The 16,035-nt window shown below is 60.3% G+C and overlaps 4 protein-coding genes and 1 pseudogene across 6 annotated transcripts; 2 read left to right on the top strand and 3 right to left on the bottom strand.

Moving 5' to 3' along the window:
- The first annotated feature begins 995 nt into the window (after positions 1–995).
- On the top strand, positions 996–4,523 carry RHBDL1 (rhomboid like 1). Its single transcript, XM_016220686.2, has 8 exons — positions 996–1,050; positions 1,511–1,672; positions 1,885–2,109; positions 2,179–2,327; positions 2,426–2,538; positions 2,614–2,714; positions 2,789–2,849; positions 2,934–4,523. Exons 1-8 carry the CDS (start codon positions 1,012–1,014, stop codon positions 3,203–3,205), a joined length of 1,122 nt encoding a protein of 373 aa, XP_016076172.1. The 5' UTR covers positions 996–1,011; the 3' UTR covers positions 3,206–4,523.
- On the bottom strand, positions 3,691–5,277 carry LOC148093573 (uncharacterized; annotated as a pseudogene).
- STUB1 (STIP1 homology and U-box containing protein 1) lies at positions 4,928–7,560 on the top strand. 2 transcript variants are annotated; one of them, XM_016220693.2, is made up of 7 exons: positions 4,928–5,434; positions 5,938–6,136; positions 6,224–6,389; positions 6,599–6,686; positions 6,835–6,891; positions 6,981–7,071; positions 7,169–7,284. In XM_016220693.2, exons 1-7 carry the CDS (start codon positions 5,276–5,278, stop codon positions 7,183–7,185), a joined length of 777 nt encoding a protein of 258 aa, XP_016076179.1. In that variant the 5' UTR covers positions 4,928–5,275; the 3' UTR covers positions 7,186–7,284. The 2 variants fall into 2 exon arrangements, with proteins under 2 accessions (XP_016076179.1, XP_016076178.1); XM_016220692.2 differs by having other exon boundaries at positions 4,931–5,434; positions 6,981–7,097; positions 7,169–7,560.
- JMJD8 (jumonji domain containing 8) lies at positions 6,456–9,301 on the bottom strand. Its single transcript, XM_016220696.2, has 9 exons — positions 9,125–9,301; positions 8,954–9,052; positions 8,689–8,737; positions 8,503–8,599; positions 8,348–8,416; positions 8,131–8,250; positions 7,981–8,048; positions 7,768–7,902; positions 6,456–7,690 (listed from the first exon to the last, which is right to left on the bottom strand). Exons 1-9 carry the CDS (start codon positions 9,214–9,216, stop codon positions 7,610–7,612), a joined length of 810 nt encoding a protein of 269 aa, XP_016076182.1. The 5' UTR covers positions 9,217–9,301; the 3' UTR covers positions 6,456–7,609.
- A 66-nt stretch (positions 9,302–9,367) lies between these two features.
- Positions 9,368–14,894, bottom strand: WDR24 (WD repeat domain 24). 2 transcript variants are annotated; one of them, XM_016220694.2, is made up of 9 exons: positions 14,672–14,894; positions 13,810–14,292; positions 12,241–12,418; positions 11,418–12,090; positions 10,774–10,892; positions 10,578–10,696; positions 10,370–10,474; positions 9,949–10,289; positions 9,368–9,850 (listed from the first exon to the last, which is right to left on the bottom strand). In XM_016220694.2, the coding sequence occupies exons 2-9, from the start codon at positions 14,288–14,290 to the stop codon at positions 9,497–9,499; spliced, it is 2,370 nt and encodes a 789-aa protein (XP_016076180.1). In that variant the 5' UTR covers positions 14,291–14,292; positions 14,672–14,894; the 3' UTR covers positions 9,368–9,496. The 2 variants fall into 2 exon arrangements, with proteins under 2 accessions (XP_016076180.1, XP_016076181.1); XM_016220695.2 differs by having other exon boundaries at positions 14,675–14,894.
- Positions 14,895–16,035: the final 1,141 nt, after the last annotated feature.

Genomic DNA, 16,035 nt, shown 5'->3' with positions numbered 1-16,035 from the left:
GTGCTGTTCCTAGGAAATGGGGGGAGCTACCTACCCTGCAGGGATGCTCAGGCCTGACCCACAACGGCCTGGGGTCAGACTCCGCCGTCCTGCTACCCTCCCAGCTGCTGAGGTGTGGTTCTTGTTTGTTGGGCCTCTATCCTGAGGCCAAGCTGTCAGGATTGATGGCTCCATGGCATTGGGTTTCTGAGTGGTCCTTTAAGGGGCTTACTGTGGTAACATCCCCAGTCTGTAACCTTTGTTGTTGAAGGGGTCTACCTGCCCTCCCCAGGAAATAGGGCCCCTTCCTATCTCAGCTGCAGCTTTGTCCTTTGCAGACTCTGCCCCAATATCCTCGGGTTTTCCTCCCCCCCTCCCCGCCCCCCTGTGGCTGCAGGGGCCATCAGGGGCCTCCAGCCCAAGGTGTGTGCTGGGGTTGGTGTGGAAAGAGCCTGCAGGAGCCTCCTCCAGCCTTGGCTAATTGCCGTTAGCCTCGGCGCCCATTGGTGGGGCCCTGGTTGCGTTTTGCTGCACAACTGCGGATGGACCAGCATGTCTGACAGGCAGGAGCTTTCCGGGAGCCCTGGCCTGGGGATTCACAGGCGGTGGGGTGGTCCGGGGAGGCTTCCCCTAGGAGGTGGTGTGGGCGCTGAGGCCCCAACCCAGAAGGGGCGTGCGCAGGAGGGGCTTGGCTGCTGCCTGTGGCTCAGTTTCCCAGCTGCTATCTTAGGGGGAGCAGCCGCAGCCTCATAAGCAGAGAGCTCTGCCAGGGCGCGCGGGCGAGGTTGGGGGAACCTCAGCGAACGGGCGAGGGGACCGGGCGCTGGACCGCCGTCACCATCCCAGAGCGCGTCCGCGTGCAGGGCACGCGCGTGTTCCGGCCACGCGTGCGGCGGGGGCGGGCGGCTTGGTGACGCGTCGCCAGGCGGAGCGGGCGGAGCGCACGGGGCCGGGGCGGAGCGGAGTCATCCGCAGAGCAGCCCCTCCCGGCCGCGGCCGTCGACCCCGGCCCCCGGCCCCCGGCCCGGCTCTATGGACAGGAGCTCACTGTTGCAGCTTATCCAGGAGCAGGTGCGTTGGGGGAGAGGGGCGCCGGCATCACCCCCACCGCGGCTCTCCACTGTTGGGTTGGGCTGGGGAAATGGAACTCGCAGAGCCTCAGCCCAGCCCCCCCTCAAGTCCACTCCCCAAACCCCCTCCGGCACGACCTTGGCCCGCTGCCTGAGACCCCAGGGAAGGGCGAGCCAGACCAGGGCTCCTGGGGAGGGGCAAGAGGGAGGGTGACTGTCCTCAGACCGTAGTCCTACCCTTCCAGGATGGGCAGGGCCAAAATGAAGTGGGGAGACCCCTGGAGGCTTGGGACTCAGGAACCTGTTCCCTGGCAGCTCCTGAGACCATGTGGGCACAGGGATCTAGCCCTAGGGTGTTGGGAGACTGCCTCTTCCAGCTGGCCTGGTGCAGCCCTTTGGTCTGTGGGCCTGGTCCGCCCTCAGGCCTCTGCCAGCGCCACCTCCTCCACCTCCCACCCCAGCAGCTGGACCCTGAGAACACAGGCTTCATCGGTGCAGATACCTTCACGGGCTTGGTGCACAGCCATGAGCTACCCCTGGATCCAGCCAAGCTGGACATGCTGGTGGCCCTGGCCCAGAGCAACGATCGGGGCCAGGTCTGCTACCAGGAGCTGGTGGACCTGGTCAGTGCTACAGTGGGTGGGCAGCAGGGGTGGGGGCCCAGGCCTTGGCCAGCATAGTGCCCTGGCTGGAGTTGGGTGGGCAGGTGGCCCCTCTTTCCTTGCCTTCCCACTGGGGCAAGGGCCTCAGACCCTGTGAGGAGCTGGACAGACCAGGTGGGCATGGAGGTCATGGGAGTAGTATGATGTCCCATGCTTAGGCCCCGCTCCCCCAGATCAGCAGCAAGCGCTCAAGCAGCTTTAAGCGGGCCATCGCCAATGGACAGCGGGCACTGCCCCAGGATGGGCTGCTAGACGAACCAGGCCTGGGTGTCTATAAGCGGTTTGTTCGCTACGTGGCCTACGAGATCTTGCCCCGAGAGGTGGACCGCCACTGGTACTTCTACCGGCACCGAAGCTGCCCACCCCCTGTGTTTATGGCCTCGGTCACTCTGGCCCAGGTGAGCCTGCCCACCTGTCTACCACCCACATCCCTGGTCTGGCCCAGTCCTAATGCCCTTCTCTCCTAGATCATCGTGTTCCTGTGCTACGGGGCCCGCCTCAACAAATGGGTGCTGCAGACCTACCACCCAGAGTACATGAAGAGCCCTCTTGTATACCACCCCGGGCACCGAGCTCGAGCCTGGCGCTTCCTTACCTACATGTTCATGCACGTTGGGTAAGTGAGGGCCCACTTCTTGCACCCCTAACTTCAAAGTGGCTGGGGGTCTGATGACTGATCGCACTCCTCATACCCATTTGCCCCTACATGACCAGGCTGGAACAGCTGGGGTTCAACGCACTCCTCCAGCTGATGATTGGGGTGCCCCTGGAGATGGTGCATGGCCTGCTCCGCATCAGCCTGCTCTACCTGGCTGGCGTGCTGGCAGGTGAGGCAGGCATGTAGCCCCTGGCCACCTCACTGGCAGGCCTCACCCTCATAGCTGTCCCCTTGCTTCACACAGGCTCCCTGACTGTCTCCATTACTGACATGCGGGCCCCTGTGGTGGGGGGCTCTGGCGGAGTCTACGCCCTGTGCTCTGCACACCTGGCCAATGTCGTCATGGTAATGAAACAGCCTGGGTGGGTGTGGGAGGGGCCCATAAGGCTTGCCTCACGGCCTGTCTCATGCCTCATTAGAACTGGGCTGGGATGAGGTGTCCCTACAAGCTGCTGAGAATGGTGTTGGCCCTGGTGTGCAGTAAGTAGCGATGAAGGGTGCTGGAGGGGGTGGGGAACTGAGCCCAGGGCCAGGGAACCTCCCATGTGCCAACTCTCTCTACAGTGAGCTCCGAGGTGGGCCGGGCTGTGTGGCTGCGCTTCTCTCCACCACTGCCTGCCTCGGGCCCACAGCCAAGCTTCATGGCACACCTGGCTGGTGCAGTGGTGGGGGTCAGCATGGGCCTGACCATCCTCCGCAGCTATGAAGAGCGCCTTCGGGACCAGTGCGGCTGGTGGGTGGTGCTGCTTGCCTACGGCACCTTCCTGCTCTTCGCCATCTTCTGGAACATCTTCGCTTATGACCTGCTGGGTGCCCACATCCCCCCACCGCCCTGAGGGGCTCCTAGGGGCCACATGGGCTAGGGTGTGGCCTGCATGTCCACCTTCTGTGAATATATGTCTCAAGGCTGTTTCTCCCGTGAGGGAAGGTGGCCCCTGTGGCCTGTTGAGTCCAGGCCAAGCCTTACACTAGCTCTGGCCTCCCTCCCAGGCCTGGGGGGGTTAGGACTGCTGGGCCAGGCTGGATGGTGGAGGACCCAAGGGTGGCCCTAGAGGAGAGCCTATCCTTCAGTCTCCCTGCAGGACTTGCAGTCTGAGCCTTTTTGGAGAATAAATAAATATTTTACACAGCACCAGGTAGCTGTACCGGGGCCCTGGGGGCTGGTCTAGCCTCCCCCGGACTCACTGAGCAGACTATGAGGGCTCTTCCCTCCATGTGGGCAGCCTGGATCCCCCACCCCCTTGCTCCTTTGCACGTGTATGAGGTATGTCTGTGTGGGAGGTGGGAGCTTGGGGAGGGCTGTGGACCTCATGGTCAGGAGTGAGTTTAGCAAGCATTTATTGAGCTCCTACAGTCACACAGCAGGTGAGCAGATCACAGCCAAATTCAGTTGGCCTGGATCCTGCACGTCTTGGTCGGCCTGGTATCCTCAAGGGTGGCTGGACTAGGGCTGAGGTCAGGGAGCAGGATGGGGCATAGCTTCTACTCCACAGCCCAGGTCCATAGTGCTGTTTCCACATGATGAGGAGTCTACAACCCTAAGGCACTGCCTAGGGAGGTGCACAGGGAGTCTGGGCAGCTCTACACACTTCATCCTGACCAGGAGTCCTGGATGCTCTCCTAGCCCACCAACAGTCCCCTTACCTCAGCTCAGGGCTGTGGCATGCTCCCGCACCTGGCCCGTTACAGCTGGTAGTACCCGAGAGTATACTGCAGGGCTGGCAAGCCAGGTACTGTGGCCACTGACTCATGGGACATGAAGGCTGCCACCTTAGGAGCTCCAACAGCCAAGACTGCTGGGGGAAGGGAAGGGCCAGCACTCAGACCCCGCTAGGGTCAGAACCACCTCAGTGGGGGCTGCCATTCTCAAAGACGCTCCGTGTCATGGACGTGACTGTCGGTTAGTATAAAGACATTAACTGGTCCCGCCTGCGATCTGCCCGTATGACCAGCTCTCCCCACTAACCCGAGGCCGTGGCGCATGTGCGGCCTGTGTGGCCGAACGCTGCACCACCAGCTCCGGGAGTCACCAGCTGCTGCAGAGAGGCAACCGGCCCCTCTGCAGCACAGTTGGGTTAGGTGGAGTGCTCACTGGTGGTGGACCGCGACAGGGGGGAACTGCCCAAAGCGCGAGGACCCACCCCCAGGAGGAAGCCCCGCCCCATGGCGCAAGGGGTCGCCGCCGAGAGGAAGCTCAATACCAGAAGGCGGGCCCGCCCGCTGAGGTTCCACCACCCACGTGGAAGCCCCTCACCGCCAGCTTCCATGCCAGCAGCCGCTCCAGCTCGTCTCGTGTCACATGCTTCCCTGCTCCGCGGAGTACCGCAGGCAAATGCTCTCGATACCTGGGGAAGGGCGGTGACAGGAGTCTGGGTAAAGGGGTTGCCCGGCCTACCGATGCCCCCACCGCTCTACCATCGGTCCAGGGCTTCAAGTCGCCCCTGGGGACCCGCTCGAGGCCCCACCACCTCCCCGTGGCGCGCCAGGGTGGCGGCCGGAAGGCTCGAGTTCCCTCAGCCCCACAGCCCGCGGGGGACCGCGAAGTTCGAGCGCCGGGCCGGGCCTCGGATGGGCGTGGGCGGGGCCGACTTCTGCAGGGACAGCACCTGAACGCGAGGGGCGGAGCTCTCCGGTGCAAACCTGGGCGCCTCACATTTCCGACGTCGCGACTTGCGTTGCCCCCGCCCTCGAGTCCGTCAGCCCCGCCCCCACAGGACTTCGAGCGCACGCGCAGCCCCGCCCTTCCAAGTCGCAGCGTCCGTCCCGCTCACTCCGCCCCACGCGGCCGGAAGTTCCGGTGGCGGATCGGCGGACCGAGCCCGAGCGGTTCGTGGGCTCGGGCTGCGGGCTTGGGCTGCGGGCTTGGGGGAGCCGGGCGCAGAGCCCAGGCCGTGCCGCGCGGCGCCATGAAGGGCAAGGAGGAGAAGGAGGGCGGCGCGCGGCTGGGCGCAGCTGGCGGAAGCCCGGAGAAGAGCCCGAGCGCGCAGGAACTCAAGGAGCAGGGCAACCGGCTCTTCGTGGGCCGCAAGTATCCGGAGGCGGCGGCCTGCTATGGCCGCGCCATCGTGAGTGCACCCGCGTCGGGAGAGGGGACCGGTATCCTGACCAGGGGAGGGGGTGGGACCTGCCAGGCCGCCCCCTTCGGACCTTAGGAAGGTCTTGGTTCCCACGGGGGAGGGGCACTTGGGCTCTGAGGTCTCGATTTCGTTCCCAAGATGCCAAGGCCTCACGATTCTTGAACCCTGTGCTGGTTGCTGGAGAACTATGGCGGGTGGGAGCTTCAGGGCACTTGAGACCGGCAGACCCAGAGACTCCAGCCAGGTCCAAAGCTGGAGATCTCCACAGGTCTGAGAAACTAACTTTTAGAAAACCTACTGGAGTCAAGAAGGCTCAGGCAGGCCTCAGCCAGGACATCATCCTCCACCCATCCTCGGGGCTCAAAGGCTTTGAAGCTGTAAAACCTCTAGTGTCTTTATTCCAACCATGGACCCCAAGCCAGGACAGGCCCTGGGACATGGAGCAGGCAGAGTTCACTCCCTCATGCTGACTGGCCTCCCCCTGTCCTCAGACTCGGAATCCCTTGGTGGCAGTGTATTACACCAACCGGGCACTGTGCTACCTGAAGATGCAGCAGCATGAGCAGGCGCTGGCTGACTGCCGGCGCGCCCTGGAGCTGGATGGGCAGTCTGTGAAGGCACACTTTTTCCTGGGGCAATGCCAGTTGGAGATGGAGAGCTACGATGAGGCGATTGCCAACCTGCAGCGAGGTGGGCCTACAGGCTGGCTGGTTATGGGGGTACTCGGCCAGGCGGGTGGACTGGCTAGAGGGTGACCTGAAGCCTCTGTTTCTCCAGCCTACAACCTGGCTAAGGAGCAGCGGCTTAACTTTGGGGATGATATCCCCAGTGCTTTGCGCATCGCCAAGAAGAAGCGCTGGAATAGCATCGAGGAGCGGCGCATCCACCAGGAGAATGAGCTGCACTCCTATCTCACGCGACTCATTGTGGCTGAGCGTGAGAGGTGGGCTGTGAGGACACTCTAGGACCCACTCTGTCACCCCCTGCCCCCACAAGTCACCACTTTAAGTCATGAACACAAGTGTTTATTGAAAGCCAGCCCTGGTGAACAGGAGATAGAGGGGAACAAGGCCTGAACAAGCCTGAGGTTGGGGTGGAGTCTGACTTTTCCTGGTCAGACCTGTCTCTGACCAGCTCCTGGTCAACCCCCAGGGAGCTGGAAGAGTGTCAGCGGAACCATGAGGGTGACGAGGATGATGGTCACATCCGGGCCCAGCAGGCCTGCATCGAGGCCAAGCACGTGAGGGTGCCCCGGCCCATGTGTGGGTCCTGTGTTTGCGTGCTTGTGATGTGAGGGTGCCCCTGGCTCCTGTTGGGTCTGTGTGTGCCTGTGTCTGGGAAGGGAGAAGGGATGTCTGGCCCACGCATGGCTGCTTGGTTCTTTGCAGGACAAGTACTTAGCAGACATGGATGAGCTCTTCTCCCAGGTGGATGAGAAGAGAAAGGTGAGTTGGCTACTCTCTAGGGCCTGTGGGTAGCAGGAGCTGTAGTAGTGTTCCCTTCCTGATTCCTAACCTTACCCTGTGTGAAGCAGAAGCGAGACATCCCTGATTACCTGTGTGGCAAAATCAGCTTTGAGCTGATGCGGGAGCCGTGCATCACACCTAGTGGCATCACCTATGACCGTAAGGACATTGAGGAGCACCTGCAGGTGAGGGCCCATGGGTGCTGGGGGCAGGGCCCTAGCTCACCAAACATCTTCTGACTCTGTTGTCACTGCAGCGTGTGGGCCACTTTGACCCTGTGACCCGGAGCCCTCTGACCCAGGAACAGCTCATCCCCAACCTGGCCATGAAAGAGGTCATCGATGCATTCATCTCTGAGAATGGCTGGGTGGAGGACTACTGAGGCACAGCAAGTGGGAGGGCCACTCGCCTCACCTTGCCTGGCACCCTGGCCCAGGAGGGCCTTGGGGAGTAGCCCCCAGCCCCTGTATATAGTTTGTGTCCCTGGATCTCTGCTCTGGTATACCCATCCCACCTATCAGTTCTGCTGGTAGGCCATGAGCCCTCCCCATCCCCCCTTTCCCCTTCTGGGCCTGGAACAGCAGGCTATGGTGGTTTGGGCTGAGGCTGCTGCTGCCACTGTCCTTGTAATAAAACCTGTGAGCAGTATAGGGATGTGTGCTGGTGTGCGACTGGGCTCGCCAGCTGCCCGTTCTGGCTAGCTGAGGAAGGTAGAGATGAAAACGCTGGTGTCGAGGTTGAGTGTGGCATGCCACCATCGGTCAGGGAAATAAAGAACCTGGATTGGGTGGGGCACAGGGATTAGTGGGGGCCCTCAGTCCAGCCAAGCCTGACCCCTTCCTACTAGGCACTGACCTCACCAGCCTGGATTGTACACTCCAAGGGTCGTGTAGATGGTGTCAGGGCTGGGTAGGTGTCCTGGAGCCAGGCCAGAGTGGTCTTATTGGGGTGGAACTCGGGTGTCTTCTCAGGGGGATACAGGAACCAGCGCTGCGGGTGGGAGCAGCAAGGTCACTCTTTGTGTTGTGGTGAGTGAGCCACAAGTCACAGTCATGACCCTGTGCTGACCTTTCGTCCGTAGATCACTTCTGAGAACCCGGGCCCGTGCCAGTGGAAGGGCACCCCAGAGCCAGTTCCTATGGGGTTATGAGCAGCTGGTGACCAAACTCAGTTTGCACTACTCACTCCCCAGATCCCCTAGTCCTATAAGGCACCTACCTGCAATCCCAAAGCTGTAAGCAGGAGTGGTACCCAGTAGACCAAATGGAGGTGGAATGTAATGCCGAAAAAGTGATGCCCATTCAGTGAAGTTGTTGTCCCCAAAAAAGTACAGGGTGTCTGCCAGCAAAGAACACAGGAGGGTGCAAGGATCCTGGGACCTGGGCACTCCCAAGTGCCACCTCCCCTACCCGCTGCTGCCAGCCCAACTGCTCACCATTGCCCAGGGAGGTGGGGTTCTGGGGGTGCAGCAGCTGCTCCACATACTCCTGGAAGAGTAGGTCCACTGTAAGGAAAGGATCGGTCAGGACTGGTTGATGCTGCCTCCAGGATGCCAGCAAGCAGACTGGGCTGTGAGGCGGAGCAGCTCACCTTTCTGGTAGGAGTAGGTGTTAGCAGTGCTCAGCCGAACCACATTGTCCCCAAAAGATGCCAGAAGCCTTTTGCGGGAGCACAGAGCCCGGAACCTCTGCGGAGGGGGGGTGGGGGTGGAGAAAGGACTTAAGGGCTCCGGCCCCGCACAGGCGAAAGATGGCCAGGAGGGGAGCCCGCACTCACTGAGTTGTCTGTGAGCCCTTGCAGAATGACAGGTCTGGAGAAGGCGTATCTGGAAGGAAGGGCAGAGTCACGGTTGAGTCTGACCCATGCCTCCCCTCCCCTCCCCTTCCCATTCGCTGGAGGAGATGCTCAGGGGGAGGCGGCCTTTGGAGGTCCCAGTGCGCTGCAGGCAAACAACGACGTGACAACATCGACCCAGGGTGACGGAGCTTCTGGACAGGTTTTCGGGCGTGGGAGGTGTGGCAGTATGGGAGGGCGCACGTACTGCTGAATGAACTCGGCGTAACTGAGGTCGACCCGGCGCTCCACGGTGCAGTGCTCTTCTTCCGCTATGGCCACCGGCGCCCCAGGGCCGCGCCGCTGCCTGTGGGCAAGCCGGTCAGCGACCCGAACCACCCCGCACTGCGCCCCTCCCCTGCCGCCCGGCGCCACTCACCACCCTCCGTCGCCCCCTTCTCCGGGACTGGGCCTAGCGGGAGCCGTCAGCGTCCCGAGCACAAGCAGCAACAGATGCAACCTCGGCGCCATGAACCCCCCGCCGCGAAGCACGACGGGAGCTCCGTCGTTGTGGCAACAGCTCAGGCGTAGGGAGAGTTCCCGGAAGCGGCCTTCTTTGGCCCGCCCCAGAAGGGGTGGAGCTTCCGGGAAGCAGATCGAAGACGACAGAGCTGCTAGGGACTTCTGCCACTTAACATGGGGACATTGCCACCCGCCCACCAGAGTCGCCCAATGAGAGAGAACAGGGCAGCCTCATACTGTGGCTCCATTTCCTTTATTTGATTCACAAGCTCCAGCCCCCGCCCCCAGGTTAGGAGTACTCGCACAGATGGCCGCAGCCAGCAGGACAGTGGGAGCTGCCCTCCAGCCACTTCATAATGTGCTGCAGGTGGCCCCCGTGACTGCAGCCCTGGCACCACACGAACAAACCCTTGACCACGTGGTGGCAAACTGCACACATGCTGGCGCAGCGGTGGCACCTGTCGCAGACCCAGCCACGGCTGCTCATAGGCCGCTTGCAGTGGCTACAGTTGACGTGCAGGGTAGTGGAGGCCTGGTTGAGGCAGCTAATAGCGCGGCTGGTGCTGAGCTTGACCACCTGGTTGGACACGTTCCAGAGACAGAAACGCTGCAGCAGGTCGATGTAGGATGTGTACCAGTGCTCCTGGTGGTGCAGGGGGAGAAGGGTCACGGGCACACTGAGGGGTTTCACCCCAGCATGCTGGTGTGCAGGGAGGCCCTTCCCCCAGCCTGCTCACCAACCTGGGTCTGCTCATCGATGTCCTTGCGCACACGGTCACCCAACACAATGAGTACAGATACGGCCATCTGCACATCGCCCTGCTCAGCATAAAAGCGTAGCATATCACACACCAGGGCGCTGAAGAAGTCGGGTGGCAGGCGACTGTCATAGAGTGCGTGTGAGACAGAGATGAGCGAGAAGGAGGAGTCCATGGGTGCCAGTGAGGCCACATCTGCCTCACTGCCGCTCACATGGGGTGAGTCAGCCTTGTCCTGTAGGTTTTCAGGGCCCGGTGGTGTGTCCACAATCTCATGGCGCAGTGGGAAGGCCTCCTGGGGCAGCACATACTCAGGCTCCTCGGCTGTGAGGCAGGGGCGGGGAAGGCAAGATTTGAGCCTCTGGCCCTGCCCCCCAACTGTGCCCCTCCCAGCCCCCACTCACTGTGTGCATGATCTGGATCCAGCAGGTACAACTCATCTTCCTCGCCCTCTACATCACCCAGCAGGTAGTCAGCAGGCACATCACTGCCCTCCGTCTCCTCGTTATCTGCCCACCAGGGAGGGAGGGAGGGAAGGATTTCCACTGCTGGCTTGCTTTGGGATGTCCCAGCCCCCCTCCCAGCAATGTCCTGTGCTGCCCTCCAGCCTACCCTCATTGGTGACGAGTGTGGCAGAGTCGAGCAGCACCGTGTCGCTCCGTGTGTCACCCTTGCTGCGGTCCAGCCGGGTCTCACTGCCTAGTCCTTGGGCCATATCCTTCAGGTTGAAACTGGGGGCAGGGAGGGCTGATAGGTGGGTAGGCTCCAGCAGTCCCACCCTCTGAGAGAGCCGCTGCCAGGGATCTACCTGTTCATGAGTGGCAGGCCACAGGAGCTGCCCTTGCCCACACTGTGGTTGAGATTGGTAGTGGGCACCAGGCCAGGGCTACAGTAGATGATCCGTAGCATGGTCCATGTCTGCGCCACCTAGGGGTGGGCACCAGTCACTCACAGGGTTCTGGGTCCCTGGTGGCCTATGCAGGCCCCTCCTTTGCTACAAACCCTCAGCATTCAGCTGCCCAGAGACCCAATGTCCTGGCCCACCTCAGGTAGGGACACCTAGGCCCATGGTAAAGATAAAAAAATCCCAGCCCCCATCCTGCAGGGCACAGAAGCAAGCAGATGTAGGAGGTGGCCAACGTGGAAATGAGCCTGGGGTTCCAGGGAGATGATGAGAGGCAGTGTGGACCTCTGCAGAGCCAGGCACCTTAGGAAGTCTGAAGCAAAAATGAGATAGAATATGGGGCTTAAGCCCCATGATTCCCCAAAACTGTACCCCCAGGATGGCACTGGTATTTGCCCTGCTCTGGGGTCCTGAGACCCTCAGTTATTGGGGCGGGCAAGGGTTGGTGGACTGAATTCAGCAGGGTCTGGGTGCAGCAGTTGGAGGAGTCCCCTGACCTTGCCCCAAGGTCATGGTCCCTGGGCCCCCCTCAGCCTAGCCCCACCTACCTGGTTTCGTCCAAGCTCCCGAGCCACTTTTGAATTGTGGTCACAGAGCTCAGCCAGTGGCCGGCCAGCCAGGGCATAACGCTCAGCGGTATCCACAAACCAGCTCATGCTGCCACTGCCAGGCTCCATTTCAAAGACACTGAGGGCACTGGAGGCGAGCCCTGCGAAGGGCTCAGCAGGGTCCAGCTTGCGCTTGAAGAAGATGGGGTGGCGCCGATCACCAGCATAAGGTTTGCGCCCTGACTCAGTGGCCACTAGGCTCTCCTTGGCGGCAAAGGCCAGGTCCCCAAAGAGACCATAGCAGAGGCCCTCGGGATTGGCACGCTCAACAGGCTGGCTAGCATCACGGAACAGGTGCTGGCACAGTGTGCTGTCCTTGGAGCCAGAGAGCAGGAAGGAGGGGTCATGAGGATGGCGCCAGGCAATGCCTGTTGTGACGTCGCGGTGCTCCTCAAACATGGCTGCTGGTACAAAGGGCCTGCGCACATCCCACACGTAGATGTTGTGGTCCACCATCATGGAGCATGTAGCCAGGTGGTGGCGGCACTCGGGTCGCCACTTGACTCTGGCCACTGAGGCAATGGTTTGCACACAGTGCACCTCCTTGGCACGTTGCGTGGTCATATCCCAGACCTTCACCATCTTGTCACGCCCACCTGTGGCCAGCCAGCCCCTATGGAAGGCCCATGAAGCCCTCAGTTTCCTCTCCTGGAGTGGGAGGATTCCCCACTCTCTGACTCGCAGGACTTGAGGCAGTGAGAGAGCCCTTCCATGAGGGCCACCCATCCCACCCTGCTGCCCTTGCCCCCAGCCTGCCCTATACCTGTCCTCGGGGTGCCAGTCACAGCAAAAGACAGGCCCGTTGTGGGCTGTGAACATCCTCTCACAACGGTCAGGCCGCCGAATGTCCCAGAGCTGCACATTGCCGTTCTCAAAGGTGGAGGCAAATGTGAAATAGTCCCGGATGCTGAACTGGACGTCCCGCACACTCTCAGACTGGCCTGTGGGTAGGACATCAATGGAGGGAGAAGGCGAGGGGAGCAGCCCACAGGGGACTCCAGAAGGGAGAGTGGCCAAGAAGGGAGCCCTTGGAGTGGCTGTGGACCTTCGGAGTCCTGCCTAGAGTAGACAGGAAGAGGAGAGGCCTCACAGACACCTGGGCTGGGGAGCAGGACACCAGGCATCAGGTGGTTTCTGACATAAATCACTGGACCTCGCTTTTCCCTGGATTCTTCCTCTGATGTCAGTCCTTATACAAAGCTGTGGTCCAGCTTCAGGACTAGGTATCAGAGCACTGGGTGAACAGGAGCCTCATTGGGGTGCCTATCCACACTACCCAAGGAGTTCTAAGGCCCCCAAAGGAGGTCCAAGGAGACACGGATGAGGGTACCCCAGCCTCTGTCCAGTCCCTTCACCTTGAGCTGTAGCTCCAGGACAACTCCAGAGAACTGAAGGCTTTGACGGTCCATGTCCACCACCATAAACTGCCACATCAAGCGCCTTTGAGGGCAGTGTCCAGTTTACCCCAGCGCAGGTATCTCAGGGTCTGTCTTAAGAGACCCCCACCCTCAATTCTCCAAGGCCTCTGCCCTGTGCTTCACTTGGTTTCATTTAGGTGGACAAGGGAGAACTGTCTCAAGACCACTGTCAGGGTGCTGGGCCTGCGAGGAATAGAACCATGGTGGGACCAGGCAGTGCACCCCACCTCCTCTGCATCCCTGGCTGATGGCCCTGCAGGTCCCAGTGGACTTCCTGCAGTGAGGCAGCCTGCAGCTCTGAGGCAAGGGAAGAGGCAGCAAAACAACCATCTGCTCAACCAGAGGCTGACTGTGGGCCTGCTCAAGCTCTGCCCTCTCCCTCATCCAATACCCAGCCTACCCTCCTGCTGGCCTTTCAGGTGCACCATGCTGCAGCCACACTCCAGCTACTCCTCATACTTCAAACTGGCCTGCCCCTGTCCCTCCCCTTCTGACCCCCACCTACTCCTTCAGTCTCAGCTAAGCTGGCCCCTCCCCCAGGAAGCCCTCTGGGAGCATATCTGAAGGCCTTTGATATATGCAGGACTTCTTTTTTTTCCCTTTTAATCCTCACCCGAGGACATGTTTTTATTGATTTTAGAGAGAGAGGAATGGGGAGAAAGAGAGAGAGAAACACCAATCAGTTGCCTCCTGGGATCTGGAACCACCAATCAAGGCCCTATGGGGGATCAAACCCACAACCTAGGTATGTGCCCTGATCAGGAATTGAACCTGCAACCTTTTGGTGTTCCGGAAGACACTCTAACCAACTGAGCCACCTGACGAGGGCTCCATGCAGCATGTCTTAACCTGCCTGGACAGGTCAGCCACCTGCAAAGATGCACACCTGCCCAACCCACCTCTGAGGGTCTCACCTGAGAAGGTGCTGACAGAGTCCTTCCTTCGGAGGTCGAAGCACTTCATGAAGCCATCCTGGGAACCACTGAGCAGCACGTGGGCCTCAGAGGGGTGGAAGCAGACTTTATTCACCGTGCGCTTATGCTCTGTGAACAGCTGGTCCTGTTTGTTGCGGGATGGCCGGCCCAAGTTCCATGTGACTACCACACCATTGGTGGCCGCTGTGGCCAGCAGGTTCTCGTCCATCTGGTGCCAGACAACATCAGCACAGCTCAGGTTGAGCGAAGGCTTGCGGCCCACACGCAGGTTCAGCTTCTCCACAAACTGCTCCTCCTCAATGGCATAGATCTTGAAGATGCTGCGGCCTGCCACAACCACCTGGGCCGCATCACGGCACACACTGATGGCATTGGCTGGAGCATCCAGGTGGCAATGCATAGTATGGCCTGTCAGTGCACTGCCACTCAGGGCTGTGGTCACACGGGACATCTTCTCCATGGCTGCACAGGTAGTGGAGATGAGACAGGAGGTCAGTGAAACTGGCTGGCCTGGTCACCGTAAGGGGAGGGGATCTGTCTGTTCAAACCCTTCACCCTAGTTGGGTCCCCCAAAACTGCTTAGACCTGGGCTAATCAGTCTTGGTTAGCCAATCCAGGGCAGTCCACCATTAGTCAGTCTGATAGGCAAGTTCCACCCTGGCTGGGTGCTCAGAAGGTGCCATAGCTGCTCTGAAGCTGGTCAGTCCCATGTCTGACTTGTGGGAAGGACCCTACCTGGTCAGTCCCAGCCCAGGCCACCTTTCCATCCCCTCAGTAGTCAGATCTACGCGGTCACTGGACTTTCAGTCAGTAAATCCCTACAGAGAAGTGAGGTGGTTACCACCATCCACACAGTCGGCTCCGGGGCCTCCGGGACGAAGCAGAAGGGCTACAGGGGGCCGAGAAGGCAGAGGCGCGGGGGACCCAGAGGGACTTCAAGACCGAGCTGTTTAAGGAGCCTGAGGGGTCTGGCGGGACGGGAGGCAAGAGACGGCAGCTTGGAGGTTGCGGTGGCGTGGGGGAGCGGAGGCAGCGGGAACAGAGCCAGAGGAACTGAAGAAGCCTCTTCCTCCGCGAGTGCCCGAACCATTTAGTAAAACTGCCCGGCGGGCCGGAAGCGACGCACAGGAACTAGCCCGTCTCTTTCCCGCCCCTCGTCGGAAGTGCTCCCGTTCATGTCAGCTCCTCGTGGGAAGCGGGCTCCCGCCTCACAAAAGTTCCGGATCAGGGACCTGCACCGGTGGAGGCGGGAGGTTTGGTCTAGGACTGAGGTAGAGGGGCTCTCTTAGTTCCCCCTTCGTGGTTGGTCTTTTTCTTTTTTATCTCAGCATTTATTACTAGTGCTCATCTTTTCCCCATGGTCCGTGAACAAGTCTATGCATTATCCCTAAACGAGTCCCGAATTCCTCCTTCCTCATTTTCCCCTGAACCCCAGGAGCAGGTTTTCCTAAAGGATTTCCCGGGCCCGTTCCCCGTGATCTGAACTCCGCACAGCAGCCACAAACCACTCTCCGGACTAAGGCGCCCCAGAGCTCCCCACCACGTCATGAATAAATCCCAACCCCCTGGCCTCCTCCTCTCCCAGGGTACCTCCAGCCACAGCTGCTTCCATTCTTTCTCCCAGCCTGCCAAGCTCTTTCCTGCCTTGCCGCCACTCATGCTAGGCTCACTCCTCTCCAGAACGAGCTTCTCCCCACCCTTGAGGATTCAGCTTAAGTGTCCCGTTCTCAGAGGCCTTCTCTGGCCACCTCAGCTAACGTGGCCTCTCCAATCACTATCACCTTCATTTGTCACAACCCGTTTCTTTGTTTACTGGTTATTGTCCATTGCATACGAATGTGAGCTCCACCAGCCTGGGATTACGGCTGTCCTGGTCACCACACTCCTATTCAAATGACCTTCTGTGAGCCTCCCATTCTCCCCTCAGTGTGAGTTCTGGTCTGTACTTGCTGCATGATGATCTTTTAGGACCCCATTTACCCTGTGCATGAAACAGGGCTCATTTTTGCCCTTCTGAAAGGATGGGCTAGATCCCAGGTATTTTGGAGGGAATATTAGGTGTAATGAATTCAGTGCCTGTCTCTTCCCCCTGAAGCGGAAAGCTTGGGGACCTTCTCTGCTGGTCAGTACTGGGTTTTCAGTCTGGCACCATGACACTCAGCCCCTGTATGTTTGTTGAAAGAACCAACAAGTTTAGTAAGTTGA

Source organism: Miniopterus natalensis, chromosome 3, assembly GCF_054644295.1.
Source record: "Miniopterus natalensis isolate mMinNat1 chromosome 3, mMinNat1.hap1, whole genome shotgun sequence".
In the NCBI taxonomy this organism is placed as follows: Eukaryota; Metazoa; Chordata; class Mammalia; order Chiroptera; family Miniopteridae; genus Miniopterus; species Miniopterus natalensis.
This window is presented reverse-complemented; position numbering and strand designations above follow the sequence as displayed.